Source organism: Vanacampus margaritifer, chromosome 8, assembly GCF_051991255.1.
Source record: "Vanacampus margaritifer isolate UIUO_Vmar chromosome 8, RoL_Vmar_1.0, whole genome shotgun sequence".
Taxonomy (NCBI): domain Eukaryota; kingdom Metazoa; phylum Chordata; class Actinopteri; order Syngnathiformes; family Syngnathidae; genus Vanacampus; species Vanacampus margaritifer.
This window is the reverse complement of record NC_135439.1, coordinates 4984719-5000953: the sequence shown is the minus strand read 5'-3', so window position 1 is coordinate 5000953 and position 16235 is coordinate 4984719. Positions and strand designations below refer to the sequence as shown.

General features: G+C 38.9%; 1 protein-coding gene across 1 annotated transcript in view; it reads right to left on the bottom strand.

The window, feature by feature from the left end:
- Positions 1-3903: 3903 nt before the first annotated feature.
- Positions 3904-16235, bottom strand: part of slc2a1b (solute carrier family 2 member 1b) — a 22299-nt gene continuing 9967 nt past the window's right edge. The window contains exons 3-10 of the mRNA XM_077572786.1: positions 13100-13260; positions 11630-11870; positions 9995-10157; positions 9698-9885; positions 8801-8905; positions 8619-8720; positions 8335-8538; positions 3904-7244 (exon numbers count right to left, since the gene is read on the bottom strand). Of these exons, the coding sequence (XP_077428912.1) occupies positions 7050-7244; positions 8335-8538; positions 8619-8720; positions 8801-8905; positions 9698-9885; positions 9995-10157; positions 11630-11870; positions 13100-13260 (1359 nt within the window). The 3' untranslated portion in view covers positions 3904-7049. The remainder of the gene's footprint in view (positions 7245-8334; positions 8539-8618; positions 8721-8800; positions 8906-9697; positions 9886-9994; positions 10158-11629; positions 11871-13099; positions 13261-16235) is intronic.

The window sequence follows — 16235 nt, the reverse complement described above, 5'->3', positions numbered from 1 at the left end:
CTGCAAAGCTAACTTGACATTTGGAAGGAACAAGTGTTCCCTCAAGCGCCAGCTGATTTTTTTTTTTTCTCTCCACACAATGTGTACGAGGTCAGGCAAATTTAGAGCCTCCTTTTTGGACCGAGGGCGGCGGCGGGGTCGGTTCGTAATAGTCAGGAGAGTTGCTCATGGTAAGCGTCCATTCAATGTGCAAGTCATTGTTTGTTTGGCGCATTTAATTAAAAGGAAAGAAGTAAATAAATCAATAGGAAAAAAAACTCTCGGCGTAAAAACTGGCTAAATTAACATCAAAATAAAAAGGCAGGAAGATCACGAACACAGTCATGATGTTTATTATCATTCTCATACGAGATCGTCACGGTTACGTCCATTTCGATCGTTGGGAGACCAATAGAGGTGTCGGTTCTGGAGATCTTTGGAGGTCTGGTTGCTGGATGCACTCCAGAACCGGGTGAGATCATGAATTATTAAACGACTATGCCACAGCGCGCCCCCGCATTCCCATCGCCGTCCCAGAGGAGCCGCAGTTGACATAAGAATCCAAATGGACCCTGAAACACTCATGTACAAACATTTTGTCGCTGTACTTTCTCATGTAATTCTCGTGATTTACATCATTATTTATATCTTTGAGAACTTTCTTTTTTTCTCAAGTCATATGTATACTTTTACCATGATACATTTCCCCTAACGATCTTTGTTATTCTTGAGAATGTAATAAAATTCAAATAAAACAATATTTAAAAGCATTCAAAAAAAATGATGAATGACTGGTTGTCACAGAGCTACACAGTGAAATGTGGTGTCCCCCAGGGATTACTTTTAGGTCTCATACTTTTTTTTTTTTTTCCTGGAGAGGTCTCATACTTTTGATAGCTGGCTGGATGGACTTCATTATTTCTTCAAGGGAATAGTAGTCATAAATTACTGCTAATTGTAGACATTGCCCCATAAATGGCTCGGCCAATGCTGAGTCCAAGTTTTTGTTACCACAATGACAGAGTCTCTCCTATCTTATTGCCCTTTTACGACTACAGTGGCTTCTACTTGCCAGAGCAAAGCCCGGAGTGTGTAAAAAAAAAAAAAAAAAAAAGACAATAAAAAAAAAAATCACTTGTGTTGTCAGTACTTCATATCCTCAGCTTAGAGTACGGTCACGGGTTGCAGTTGTGTGCCGCATGCGGCCGCCAGTTGCTCATCTTTGCAACAGACGGAAAGAATCTCTCCTCTATTTTTTAAATATACTTTTCTACAGCAGGCCAATCTGTAAACTGTATCCTACTTGAGAATACATTGCTTACAAAAACATGTATTCCAAACATGTTCCTGGGGGCTCCAGGGAATGGTCTCGCCCCATCATGGCTGTTGTTTTTTTTATAAGCGCTGACCTCAGCCAAGGAATCGCACACATCCAGGAGGGAAACACAGGCGCATCCGCGCATATTAATTGTGACTAACAATGAGATTCACAGGCAGGAAGGCGCAAGATGAATTTGCAATGAAAATTTGCACAGCATCCCAACGAGCACTTTTAAAAACATTGCAATTAGTGCTACATATGTTAACAATTTGATTCTTTATCTTTTTTTTTTTACACTTTCACTGACTGTATTATTTTATATTAAATTGAAGAAAAATAGCTCTTACTGGGGAAATCCTTGATGTATCGTTGAAAGAAAATGTTAATATAAACAGGAAGTGCAATTTAAGGCAAGCGTGTTGCCGATACAGTATTTGAAAATGTACCTTTTGTTTCTTATATGGTGCAAGAAAAAAGTGGGGTAAAAAAAAAAAAAAGTAAAGTAAAAGCAGAAAAGTGAAACTCATAGCACAAAAAAAGTAAAAAAAATTAAATAAAACAAATTTTTAAAAAAGTAAATTAAAAAAAGGTCAATAATTCCGGGTCACTTTGTACATTTGCCTGGGTAACTTGTTGCTAGGCAGAATTCATAGATGCTCCATCCTTACTGCCCCAAAGGCTTTTAAAAAAAAAATTTTTTTAAAAAAAGCTCCACAATGCATGTGAATAAGCTGTACACATTCAATCAGTATGTAAACCAAAACTATAAGAAAAAGTCTGTTTATTTCTACTTCGCCAGAAAAAAAGATGAAAGGAAACATATTCACTTGAGTTGTATATATGAATCGTGGAAAAGGTTTTTCGGATTGATTGATTTATCCTCGTCTTGTTTGATGACAAAAACCTTGCAATTGAATATGTTGGTGTACACTTTTTATATCCACTGTATATAAAATAACATATTCGTAAGATAAAAACCATAAAAGGCATCTGACGTCGTCTATGCTTGTTCCTCTTTCCGCCGCGACTCCCCTTTCCCATTTTTTACGCTGTCCCTCAACCCGACATCCCACTTCTCTCCAGGGAGCCTTCTCCGGGTTTGTCGCAGTCGAACCTGCTTGATGTTCACTCTCCTGTGAAAGCGCAGTCTGCATGCAGCTCCTGGCCACCACTAAAAGGACAAACCTCGAGCTAGACAAAGTGGCTGGAGGGACGGGAAGTTGAATACAAATATGGCTGGCCTGGTGAATAGCTGGGCTGTATTGTAGAAATGATAACAAACACTACTGCAGGGGGTTCTGGAATGTGCCGAAATAAATTATACTGATAAACACGGGACTACTCAAATTTTGACAAAAGTGGTTTCACGTACCAAGATTCAAACTCAGAGCCTGTAAAGTGTGAGGCAGAGATCCTAAACACTACCGCACTATGCTGCCTTTGAAACATTCATTTTATTATTTTTGTTCAAAGTTGGCCAACATGGCAGGCTTATGTGAATAAAGCAGGCAAATCAAACAGAGGCCAGGGTGGTCACAGCAATTACACTGCAGGTAATCCGCGACAATCCAGAGGAAATTACATTTTTTTACTTTTTTTTTTTTTAAAAGGAGGTACCAGCCATACTTGTGTAAACGAGGGGCCGCCACTCCACTGAGCGTCCCCCCCCCCACCCCTTACTGTCCGCTTAATAAAATAATATTGAATGGTAAGCATTTGAACTGGTGATCCTCTTTATCTATCCAGGAGCAGGAGGGGATTTCAAACCATCCTGGAGGTCGCATTGCTAATGCTATACTGTATCTCATTAGCGCAAACGGTCGCTCGCGGCGACCTTGACAATGCTTTTAGAAAGGCGGGTGTTTTATCTCTGAAGGTTAAAGTTCGCAAGTACGAGGAGTTATTATTCGCCAGCACTTGCGAGGGTCCGAGAATAGGCGGCGCTGTAATAATAAGACATGATCTCATCTGGCTCAAGGTGATCGTGAGGGTTAGCTTGTTTTCCTGGACGTTGGCCTCGGTCAGGAGGGGAGGCGGGACAATTAGCCTTCATTAGCATGAATTTGAGGACATTTGAAGGTGGCTTGCGGGTAGATTGAAAACGGGTCAAAATGTCAGAAAAGACGAATTGGATTACAATTTCTGTCATGATCCATTCCGAGTACATTTTTGTTCCTTCTGTCATTTGGCTCTTTTGTGTTTGCTTCCGTTCGATACGTTCAGTTACGTTCTCATATTGGACACTATTTGCTGGATGTTTTTTTGCTCTTTAGGCGTGTCCATGAATACGCTCGGGAAATCCGTGCACTACACTTTCATTTCCAAACACACCACTATTACAACTCGGCTCTGGCGTAATGAGCTCGCTAGCCCACACGGCTAGCTAACGTCAATGTTAGCCAGCCTAACTGCCAGTCCAGTTCAAATATATCTTTGACATCTACAGCCGTCAGTGGCAGTGAATGAGTTAACATTTGCTCACTTCTATTGTATTATTATTGAAGTTTCACAAAGATGCGGTTTGATTTCCTATTTTGCAAAAATCACTTTGCCGTTCTATGGTTATCATCACATTAACAACATATATATGTGCAAACACACAGTTTCCGTGTGAATCATTTCTTTTATTCAGCCAGTTGTGACAATCGGGACAGCTTAAGTTGTTAACATTTTCCTCAACACAAATGAGGTTCACATTCCCCCAAAAATGACCCCCACATATTTTATTTTTTTAATTATTAAAACACTACTATATTTTTGTGCCCTAGAGAACACCTGTTTTTTCCCACTCCTTCAACATGTAACATCTGATGATTGAATAAAAGTGTGTGAAGGCTAAAACACATTTGAAAAAAGTAACAGTCCTCTTTGCAGTAACAATCTGAAAATACAAATCTTTTGAACAATTTTTTTTGGAGGGGAGTGGGTGTGCTGTTTTATTTACAAGATTGTGTTTAAAAGGCTTGCAATATGTCAATATAACAAAATCTTATGTTTTTTTGTGCGTGTAACTGGAGTGCACTTGAAGGTCACTTGAAAGGCACAGATTGAATGGCACAACAACAAAAAAAAAAGACATTCGAAATATAGTTGCTGTTACTCCACATTTAGTGTCTTAAAGTGTGCATCCTGGTGAAAATGTATGTTTTGTAAGGGTCCACAGTAGGAAAACAAAAACATCCAAAATTCAGTGGTAACCCCAGAAAAGTATCATCAGCATCACAGATTCATACGAAATTTTGATTTTACGATGCACAGAAAAGACTCAAGGACTCAAAATTGAACAATTTTGGGTTGAAGCAGCCCTTTCCTACTTTGTAGCTAGGAATTATGAAACAAAAGATTAACAAAATATTTTTTTTTTTTTAAAAAAAGCCCCTAAGATCAGGTTCATGGTTTCAAAAGTGACATTATTTTGAGGATTTTCTCAAAAATAGTTTTTGACAAAATTTGCAGACATGCTAATATGGAATGGTCGCAATGACATGATTTGGATTATAATCCTGATTTGATGATGCATCGTGCAAACAAGAGGCCTGAACTTTAAGGAGCAGTACATAAAGAACAGCAAACCAAAAAAAAAAAAAAAGAGATATGCAAATATGACACAAATCCCATCTCAACAGACATCAAGTCATCCATCAGCCGCTCTCCTCTGAAACAGAGATTTGTTTCCGAGACAAAAAGAAAATATGAATAATAAAGTGCTGCTAAGTATGTTTTCATTTGACTGGTTTCCTCAAACAGAAGAAACGAGAGTAGTGATACAGCAGAAGTAGACAGCGAGGCCGAGCAAGCTCAACAATACTTCAACACATGGCAGCGCACAACAAAACTTCCACAATTGGAACGCAGAAAATTGATCCAAGAGAGGATAATAAGGCTGACTTTCATTTTTGGTCCGTTTTTTTTTTCTCCACTCTAAAAAGATTTATTTTCCAGGCGTGTGAGGCTCTGACAGAAAAAGAACCTCACAGGAAAAAAAAAGAAAAAAAAAAAGATTGCAGCCGAGAGTAAATAGCGCACAATTTTAGCGTTTTTAGTATGATTATAAAATGTGTATCTTCAACTATTCCTGTTAAAAAATTTGCAATTAAAATCACGGATGAACGGACACAGCAGTATCAGGGGCCACACTTGAAAAAAAAGGTTCATTACGACAAAAGTTATGAAATTTGATCAATTGGATGTCTAAATGCTCACACTTTTTTTTTTCTTTAAACTTCTAGTAATATTTTGCCGTTACTTATAGCAGGGATGTGATTTGACCAAAGCGAAATTATCTGAAAATTTAGCCGGGGGTCTGGGGGCCGCTGGCACCCAGCTAGGTCCAGGGCAGTGCCCTGGTGGGGGTTTCGCCCCCTCATGGGTTTTCCGTGTTTTTAAGTACTTTCAATGCACTCACATGACAAAGAAATAGACAAAACAACAGCATAAATTTTCAATGTATATTGAACTATCCCATATAAAATGGCAGTTTTAGTCAACTCAAAATCAGTCACATTCAAAAACATTGGACTGCCTTTGCTTTTAAAAACTATCACTGAGAATATCATCATATCTAACTAATGTGATTACTAAGTTAACACATAAATAATGTTGAAGAGTTCAAATTTCATGAACAAATAATTGTATCATGACCAAATGAAAAGTAACTCATATTAGAGCATACCACAAATGTCTTTGTTATAGCAGAAGATGTTATCTGTCGGAGTCATGTGCATACACAATGAACTACTAAAAAAAAATTGTTTTTTTTGGGGGGGGGGGGGAGATAAAAAAAAGCGGAATTCCGCGAATTAGCGGAAAAATCACATCCCTGTTATAGTGATATTGTGAATATATTCTTGGTAGAATTAGAGTATTTCAATATAATAAATTAAGACTTGATTGTTACTTTATCAACTTTACTCTCATTAAAAATAGGACTGTGTCCTAAAATTGTGACTACAAATGTATATCCACTTAAAACTGTTCAACTATATATACAGTAAATATATATATTTTTAAAAATCATACAGTATATAATTTTATGACTTGACTTCATTCTAATCGTATTTTTTCAGTGTGGCCCTAAACCCATTTGCATAAACTACAACTACATATACACTTTTTCAAAAGAAAAAAAAAAGGCTAAAATATTGTCACTCTAGAGTCAATAAGTAATATAATATCAATAAAAGACGTTGTAACAAGATGTGAGCAATATCACATTTTGCTCAGTAACGTATTGGGGGCGGTGATTTCATAGAAAAGTGCGCCATCTGGAGGAGAAAGCCGTGCAAGAGCTACAGTGCCAGCCAGAGTCTACAGTGTAACATACAGCATTTTTTTACAGTATGATTGCTCAGTGAAAAATAGATCTTTATATAAAAAAAATAACAAAAAAAAAGGCGGCCTTTTTCCTTCTTTGAAATATCAAAAACCTTCTGACACGCCTCTTTCACATCTCCCGGGCCACCCGCTGCCCCGCTGAGTGTTTGTGGAGTGGCGCGAGGAGAGAGGGAGGTGTGTGCGTGTTGTGTGTCAGTGGGGGGGGGGGGTGGGGGGCTGGGTAGCAGAAGACGTAATAAAAAGACGACTGAAATGTGCTGACAGTGTGAAAATGATTATACGCCGGGACTCCTCTAGTAACTAGTAAGTAGACCCCTCCACCCTTTGTCCCCGCATCCACCTGTAGCCTGCCTACCTCAACCTCACTGTGATTAAGAGTTTGTCCCATCACGTGGGAGTGGGGGGCGGGGCCGCTTCAGAGCTGCGAGTCGGCCCCCAGGCTGTTGAGCTCCTCGTGCTTCTCGCCGCCCGTTACGGCGCTCTGGCGGAAGCCGGACGCGATCTCGTCAAAAGTCCGGCCTTTGGTCTCGGGGACTTTGAAGTAGGTGAAGACGAAGAAGAAGAGCAGCAGCACGATGAAGATGACGAAGACGTAGGGGCCGCATGCCGACTGCATACAAGACACAAGAGTGCACTATTTGTAGATTGCTCGCTGGAGGTGTGATGATCATTTAAAATGAATTTCTACAATAGTGCGGTGGTAAAGCAAATGGCTGGCATGTGGAAGGTTCTGGGTTCTGTTCCCGCTTGAACCTCCTTAGCAGCAGTTTTCTTTTTTATTTATCATCCAACTACAATTAATTATTAGTTACTTTATAAGCATTCAGCTTTTATTATTACCTTTTGGCATTCCCACGCAATTTATGCGAACATTGCACTTTTTTTTTGTTATTTGTGCAATAAAAAATTTGTGTGTGTGTGTTTTTATTCTGTTTGTTTCCATGGTTGGTGGTGGTGGTGGAGGGTCGGGTTCGCCGTCACGAGTATCAATGCCTTGTAAGGCCTGGTATATTCAATAAACATTTTGACTTTTTTTCCCCTCAGAACATTTGTGGTATTTATTTTCTTAACAAATAAATAAATAAATGACCTTGCTCTCTATAATATTTTGTTACTGCCAAACATGTATTTTCTCTCTCTCGTGTTATTAAAATATTTTAAAAACATGACTGTTTTTCAAATTCCGACTGATGAAAATATTTACTTTTGATTCCCGTAATATTCCAACTTTTTTTTTTTTTATTGTAAAATCAAAACTTTATTCTCTTAAACTGCATTACATTATTCCTGTGATGAAATTGCCACTTTATAATTACTGTAGAACTTTATTCTCTCGCTTTCAAAACTGCGCTTGATATAATAGTACTCCTTTTGTAAATTATGACTAAATTTAATGAATTATTATAATCATTGCAGCTTTAATGTCACAACATGAATTGTTTCTCAAAAAAATTTGTACATAATTATGACTATTTAAATAAGTGCAAATAATGAATTGCATTACTGCCACAGAAGTAAAAAAAAAAAAAAAAAGCATTGGCTAGATTAGTTTTTAATAGCATCTAACAAAGCTGAGCCTTAATATATATTAAATTTTAAGTGTCAACTCATTATACAGTAAATGCTACATTACTCTAAATGCTAATATGAGGCTGATTTCTTTTCATACAATACTGATGATATGACCATGTTGTACTCACGGCTAAATACTGGAAGCCCATCCCCACAATGAAGTTGGCGGTCCAGTTGGAGAAACCGGCCACAGCCATAGCTGAAGGCCTCGGGCCTTGGGAGAACAATTCAGCCACGATAAACCACGGGATGGGACCCGGTCCGATCTCAAAGAAGGCCACAAAGGCGAAGATGGCCACGATGCTCAGGTAGGACATCCATTTGATCTGGTCCTGCGGTTGGGACGGGAAAAGGGGGCGTTATACATCGGGAATCGGGACTCGTGCGGATTTGACCCGAGAGGCTCGCGTACCAGCAGAGCCATGGCGATGGTCATCAGGAGGGCGGAAGCCGCCATTCCCAGCAGCCCCAGCAGGTGGAGAGACCTGCGGCCGGCGCGCTCCACCACAAATAGCTGGAAGCAAGGAACATGAATTAGCCGCACAATTTTGCTAACCAAAACAGCAGCATGGAGTTTGGCTTTTACACACTCACCGACACCACAGTGAAAGCTGTGTTAACGACACCGGCGCCGATGGTAGCGTAGACTGGCTGCGCCACACCGGCCTGCTCAAAGATGCTTGTGGAGTAGTAGAAGACCTGACAAGACCAAATGAGAACATCAGTTTCATATTATATATATATATATATATATATTTTTTTTTATTAATTAATTAATTAATTTATTTATTTATTTATTTTTGCAGCCACATCCATGTCATAATTTAGCATTTTAGCAAATTTTAAAATAATGCATATATATTTGTGGAGACTGCGGGCAATTTGTATTTTACATTTTAAATGCTGAATTTCACAAGTGACTTCATGTTACAGATTAGCTCTTAATATTAAAAGAAACATTTTTTACAGTACAGTACATATTTTGAATTTTAACTCAATGTTATGAATGATGAGATTACGGTCTCAATGACGAAAAGATGCAGCCAAATTTCTATTAGTTTAACATTTTTTCCCACTTTTATGTTAGCAAGAGTATGAAAACTTGCATGTGCATTTTATTGTACATTTAGAATAGATATAAAATTTGCGATTAATCGTGAGTTAATTATTAAAGTCATGGGATTAAAATTTTTAATTGCCCTAATGTGTATACACACACATATACATATATATACATATATATATATATATATATATATATATATATATATATATATATATATATATATATACACATACATACATATATATATATATATATATATATATATATACATATATATATATATATATATATATATACACATATATATATATATACATATATATATATATATATATATATATATACACATACATATATATATATATATACATATATATATATATATATATATATATTTTTTTTTTTTTAAAGTGTGGTAAACTCACAGCGTTGATGCCCGACAGCTGCTGGGAAAGTTGCAGCACAACGGCAACGAGGAGGGGCTGGCGGTAGAGCGGCGAGCGGAACAGCTCCACGATGTTCACCTTCTTCTCCCGCATCATCTGCCGGCTCTCCTCCTTCATCTCCTGCATATCGGTGCCCACGTCGTTAGTGCCTCTCAGCTTCTTCAGCACTAATAGAACAGAAATATATATATTAAAAAAAAAAATCGATAGCATTTCTGTAAACGGGACATTGCTGAAATTTCGGATCCAAAGTCTGCCATACTTTTGAGAACCTACCAGTCTTGGCTTTGTTTTCTTCGTTTTTGTTGATGAGCAGGTAACGCGGGCTTTCGGGGCAGAAAGGCAGCAAGATGCACTGCATCACTGACGGGATGAAAATAAAGCCCATGAGGAGCGGCCACAATTCGCTGTTGCCCATGATGGCCTCCAATCCAAACACCTGAAATCAGCCAGCAGGCTCAGATGAGTGATGTATTATCTATTAAAGGAATACTTGACTCATTGGGTTTCAGCAGTAAAAAGTTAATATTTTGTCCAGAATTAATTTGATAACTTCATTATTTTTCATGTACAATTAAACTTTAACTCTTTGACTGCCAGATGTTTTCAGAAAAGGGATGCCGTGGGTGCCAGCCGATTTTAAGCGTTTTGACTGATCTTTCAAGGTCCATAGAAAATTACGTGTTTGGACGATGGAAACACATAATTTTACTACCAAACATACTACCAAATGAAAGATTGGACTCTCATCTTTCATCAGAAAAAAAAGTTTGTTTCTACCTTATTCCGTTTTTCAGTAATCAACAATAGAAAATGGTTGGTTTCACCTCTGTTTTGAAACAAACGTCTTTTAACGTCTTTGGCACTCCTCCATAGGATTTTACTAAACGTTATTTAACGTTTTTGGCAGTCAAAGAGTTAAAAACTCACTTTCCCACTTGCTGTCGACTGAAGAATAAAATAAATAAATGTGTAAATACATTTTAGGGAGTGAAGGACAAAATAAGTAAAAACGTGTTAACACTTTTTTGGGTTTGAATGAGTTAATGTGATAACTTCATGAACAATTAATACAGTTAAAAACGAATTTTGCCACTTGCTGTCTGTCGACTGAAGAAGACATCACCTGTGCTGAGGAAGTAGGTAACGACCAATCACGATTCACCCGTTTTCTGGGTATGGTCATCAAACTGAGCCATGTTTGATCGTTGCCTACTTCCTCAGCACAGGTGATGTCATCTTCAGGCGACAGCAAGTGCCAAAATTAGTTTTTAACTGTATTCATTGCTCATAAAATTATCACATCAACTCATTCAAACCCAAAAACGTGTAAACACGTTTTTTTTATATTTTGTCCTTCACTCCCAAAAAGGTATTTACACATTTATTTTTTTATGCAAGAGCATACAGAAGGCTTTGATGCAGCTTCTGACATGAAGAGGTGGCTTAAAGCAATAATAATTATTTAATAAAACGGCCAACAGGTGGCAGCGGAGTATAAGAGATCAGCCAGGGCCATGTTGCAACAAGCCCTTTTTCCTCAGTGTTTTCACCAGGAATGTGAATATTGATAAAACTAAGCTATATTCTAATGCTAATTGCTGCAAAACAGAAACAGATACAAATATACTTATTTCCTGATGAAAGAAGAGACTCTAATCTTTCTTTTGGTAGATTCCATGTTTTGATAGCAATAGAACAGAATATTCTGTAGGCCTTGCAAAAATCTGTCAAAATCCATTAAAACAGCCGGGCGCGAAGGGGGTTGCTTCAGTGAAAATGGCTGGGAGTGAATGAGTTCATTAACTATAGACAAAATATTATCGTTTTACTGTTGAGAATGGCTCAACGCGAGAAGTATCCCTATAAAGAGACACTAAAAAAAAAAGAAAGAAAATAAATTGACAGTACCTGAGCAATGAGGATGCCCACGACGATACCGAGCTGGTGGAGGGTCCCCAGAGCCCCGCGAAGTGACGTGGGCGACACCTCACCCACATACATGGGCACAAAGCCAGTGGAGAGGCCCGAGTAGTAGCCCACCACGAAGCGACCGATGATGAGCATCTCGAAGGAGGATGCCGTCTTGGAGAAGCCCATCAGGGCCGATGAGATTAGGGCCAGGACATTGGCCATGAGCATGGCGTTTCTCCTGACAACATCAAATAGACATTTGAAAATCAATGATCAGTAAATATCGATCTGATATTTTTAACGGTCAAGGCAATGGGGAAGCAAAAGCTAGGTATGTGAATCGCTATATTAACAATGGATAAACAAACCGTCAGGGTCATCGGGAGCTGGTTCAAATCTGTCTCGAGGGACTTTTGGTAAATTTGTGGAGAAACTGATCAAAACAAATATGCATTCATTTAAATGTCTGACATTTCCACATGCACAAAAGCTTGCAGTTTTGTGGGAAGACATTAACTCAGCTGCAAAGCCTAGATGAGGGCCCTTCAGTGTAGTCTTGAGTGGGTAAGCGACTAAAGCTTGGTATGCTAATTACCCCGAGGGGATCATAAAAAATACCCACAAGTTGAGGAAATTCTTCCATGCAGCATAAAAAAATGAATTCAAGTGTGGGAGCTAGAGGTGAACATTGTGGGATGCCAAATGTAATCCTTGTTATGAAGAATACAACAAAAAACAAAATCCTTTCATTAAAAAAAAAAAAAAAACATCCTTTGATAACTCAGTTTGTAGAACAGGGAAGATTGTAGAGGTTAAAACAGAGATGCTCAGGTTGGACGTTCAGAACCCACTTGAAAGATTTGTTTTATTGAATTAACTTCTTAGTATTAGCACTGCCAAAAAATCGATTCTCATTTAGTACGATTCAGAATCGGTTTTTAAATGTCCCAAAATCGATTTTATTTAAATTATTTTATATTGTCTTGCCTTTGTCTGTGTGTGCCTTTGTTCATGGTGTACCCAATTTGGCCACTTAGGGGCAGTGTGGTTCCACGCGGTCTAATACACTGTTAAGTTGTCATTATGAGAGTAGAAGGAAAAAGTCACGATCAAGTTATTCCAATAAAAGTTGTTTTTTTTTGCAGTGTGGAGCCGTTCTTTTGAGTGATAAAAGTGCCGCGAGTAGCACGCTAATTAGCATTAGCGAGTCAGACTGGAGTAGATCATTACAATTCCTTGCACATCTATAGATTGAAGCAAAAATCATTGTCAATCAAATCATTTTGAAGCAAAAATCGTTCTTAATTGAAAATCGATTCTGAATCCTAATCGTGAGAAATTTCCTACCCCTAATTACCACATTTTCAAGGTTATGTAGGCCAATCTCGACGGACCTCAGATCTTTTGACTTTATTTCTAGTAAACCGAGGACCACCCACAATCATGGCGAGTGCGTGCTGGAGTTACCTTCCGAAGCGGTTGACAAAAACGCCAACCGAGAAGGAGCCGAAGATGCCGCCAACGGAGAAGATGGCAACAGCAATGGACCAGATAGCTTTGAGGGTGTTTTCCGAAATGGGCTCCTGGTAGCGCTCGGCCCATGTAGTGTTGATGAAGTTTTCGATGATCTGTAGGGAAGACAGGATGAAGATGAAGACGCAATCACGTCTGTTTATTGAGCCAAGGCATGTTGCCTCCGGGGAAAAAAATCTATCCTTCTACAGCTCAGTGGGTAGAGCAGAAAACTGCAGGTTAAGACAGAAAGCCTTCGATTGCAGTTCAAAGGACCACCATATAATTAACTTGTGCACGGGAACCAAGGTACGATTTACATTAGAAAAATCTCACAGGACAACGGCAGACAAAAGTGGTAGTAAAAAAAATAAAAATATAAAATAAAAAAAGTATATTGTCAATTTAATCACACTGTATTTAATTAGTGTACCGAGTGACCTGCTGCAGTGGCCAGCAGATGGCAGCAAAGTGCAATCGCCGGCGGCCAAATTTACCCCTCCCCCACCAAGACTGTTGACAAACACAACCAGGCCAGCGAGTGGCAGTGCTTAAATAACTCCGCCTGCTTGAGTGTGCGTGCGTTCCGCCGTGTGTCCATGTCACAGCAGCCTCCACTCACATGATTGCAGAAATGTCACAGCTTGACTTGTGACTTGGTCAGTATGCCACTTGACCTCCACTGACGTGCCCGACGTGCAGGTCAAGTGTCACGTGGGCCTTGTGTTTGCTTTCATTGGCCAACAGCAGGGGTTCTTAAACTTGAATGTTATAATTTCATGACAACAATTTAGTATGTATTTTAAAAAGGTTGTAATGAAAATTTGTCAGAAGACAAATTGATATTAGCGCAAGGTTCAGAAATGATTAAGAATTAAGTTAATTTGTTAAAATATATATATACTTATACATTTATGATTCCAGAATTATTATTTACACATTTATACAGGTAGCTAAATTGACGTGTTGAATCTGCTGTTCTCATTCATTTGCATTTAGCTAAAGTTTGCTAGCTCCTGATTGGTTAGTGTTGGTCAGCTGATGAGTTGTCAGGAAGTGTTGCCTGTCGCTGTAGTTGTGTGAAGAGTAAACAGTGTTTTTCCAGAAGAAATCCGTCTGCATCCAACGAACCCTCACGTTACATTAGTATGAGATTATTTTTAGAAGTTTAATGAGGGGGGGTAATCATACTTTAACAAGTACATTTAAAAAATAATCAAAATCTCGTAAAATTGGGACTTCTACTCTGGAAAAAAAGATGCTTTATTCTCTAAAAAATGGACCATATTATATCTTATGTTCTCTTTACAAAAGGGACTTAAATACTCTAATCATTACGACTTAAAAAAATAATAACAATTACAACACAACAAGTTTGTTTGTAAAGCTTTGAATAGCGCCTAAGAAGGTAGGCTCCTTCCTACCTTAAGCTTACCCTTCACTGGTTTATTATTTTGCCACATGAAGGCGAGCATGTTTTAAAATGCTAATTATTGCTAGCTAACAGACTGCAGTATGAGACCTACCCAACTAATGTCAGACTAGCGGGCCCGTCATATCCCTTCTGAAGGGAGACTGGCTGCTCTAAGCTGGAAACGCGCTTATCACTTCACACTTGCTGAGAGATACTTGTTATCACATAGCGTCCCGCTGCAGATGACCTTCACAACCACTCATTCACCATTTTTTTTTAGATCACTCACTACTATCCAGAATTGTTAGCTATTGGCAGATGAGGAACTGACGTAGCATTAGGTGAGGCTGAAAGTTTACCACAGTTGCTCCCTGACCAACTTTGAGTGATAGACCACAAGAAGCAGTCAGACCAGGAAGTAGCTGGCAAGTGCAAAATGCAAAACAGATAGCAAGCTGCCTCATTGACATGCACACCGTGACGTTAGCTTACCTTAGCGCCTTAACCGTGTAAGCTTTTAAGGCACCAGTGCCCGTTTGGCTTGGCTACAGTGCTATGTTTTGTTGTCGCCACCATTCGATAATGTGTCTCCTACCTTCATAGAAGTAAATTCATTAAAAAATAAATAAAAATACCTTAATCTCCTCCACAATTTCCCTTGGGCTTCAACACCATTTTCTTGTTGCCGTCTCCTCTCGGGATAAAATTTGGTGGGATCCATTTTTTTTTTGCTTGCTGCTTTTTAGCATGTCTTGTTGAACTTTTGTTTTCAATAGTGTAGATTCTGGTGATGTCTGGTCGGTGCTGGAGTTCACTTTCCTTTCTTTTCTTTGATCCTTCCTCGGGTCTCCTGACAACCTCACGACTCCAGCTGGATTCTGAAGTATTCGGTTTAGGTGAACGGTATGGGATTTTTAATAGGTTTTAGGTGAATTAATGAGTACACACTCACACATACAAAATAAAAATAGAATAAAAAAAGAGAGCAATGATGATGACATGTAAAATCGGTAAAATTACCGAATGAACAATACTGAGCTCTCTCAGAGAAAAAAGAAAGAAAAAATAGTGTCGATTCTACAGCTTTACTACTTAAAAACCTCCATCTGGGCCGAGTGGCGACCTCCAATAGATCTTAAAATTTAGACATTATTAAATCCAAATACTAAGAGGCTCAAGGGAGCAAAAGCGCCACTCTCGGTAGGGGAGGTGAAAATTCCGCTCCCGTGTCCCCGCCAAACTGCGTGTAAACGTCCTGACTGACCCCTAGCTTGTGTTACTTTTGAAGAGGGCCGCGCAGGCCTGGTCCAGCAGCTGGCAACAGGAAGCGCATGGACTGAAAACAAGCTGTGTATTCATGCTGCCGGCCTATCAGCGGGAGTCGTCCATGCTGGCGCTCAGGTTGTCAAGGTGAGCGATGTACTAACAAGTAAGTCAAGTAAAAAAAGAATATCTTGCAGTCGCGGTATATTCGGTGTGTATTCGCCAATGTAACAAGACTTTTTCAAAGCTAGGGGTGTCAAAATTAGTGCGTTAATTTTGAGTTAATTTAAAGTTCCTTTAACAGCACACGTTTTTTTAAACTCGCGATTAATGGACGCAACTTACTTCAAAAGCATCTAGTGTGGGAATTCCAGTCGCAAGGCAGCAGACACATTCATGTCAAAATTTAGCAGT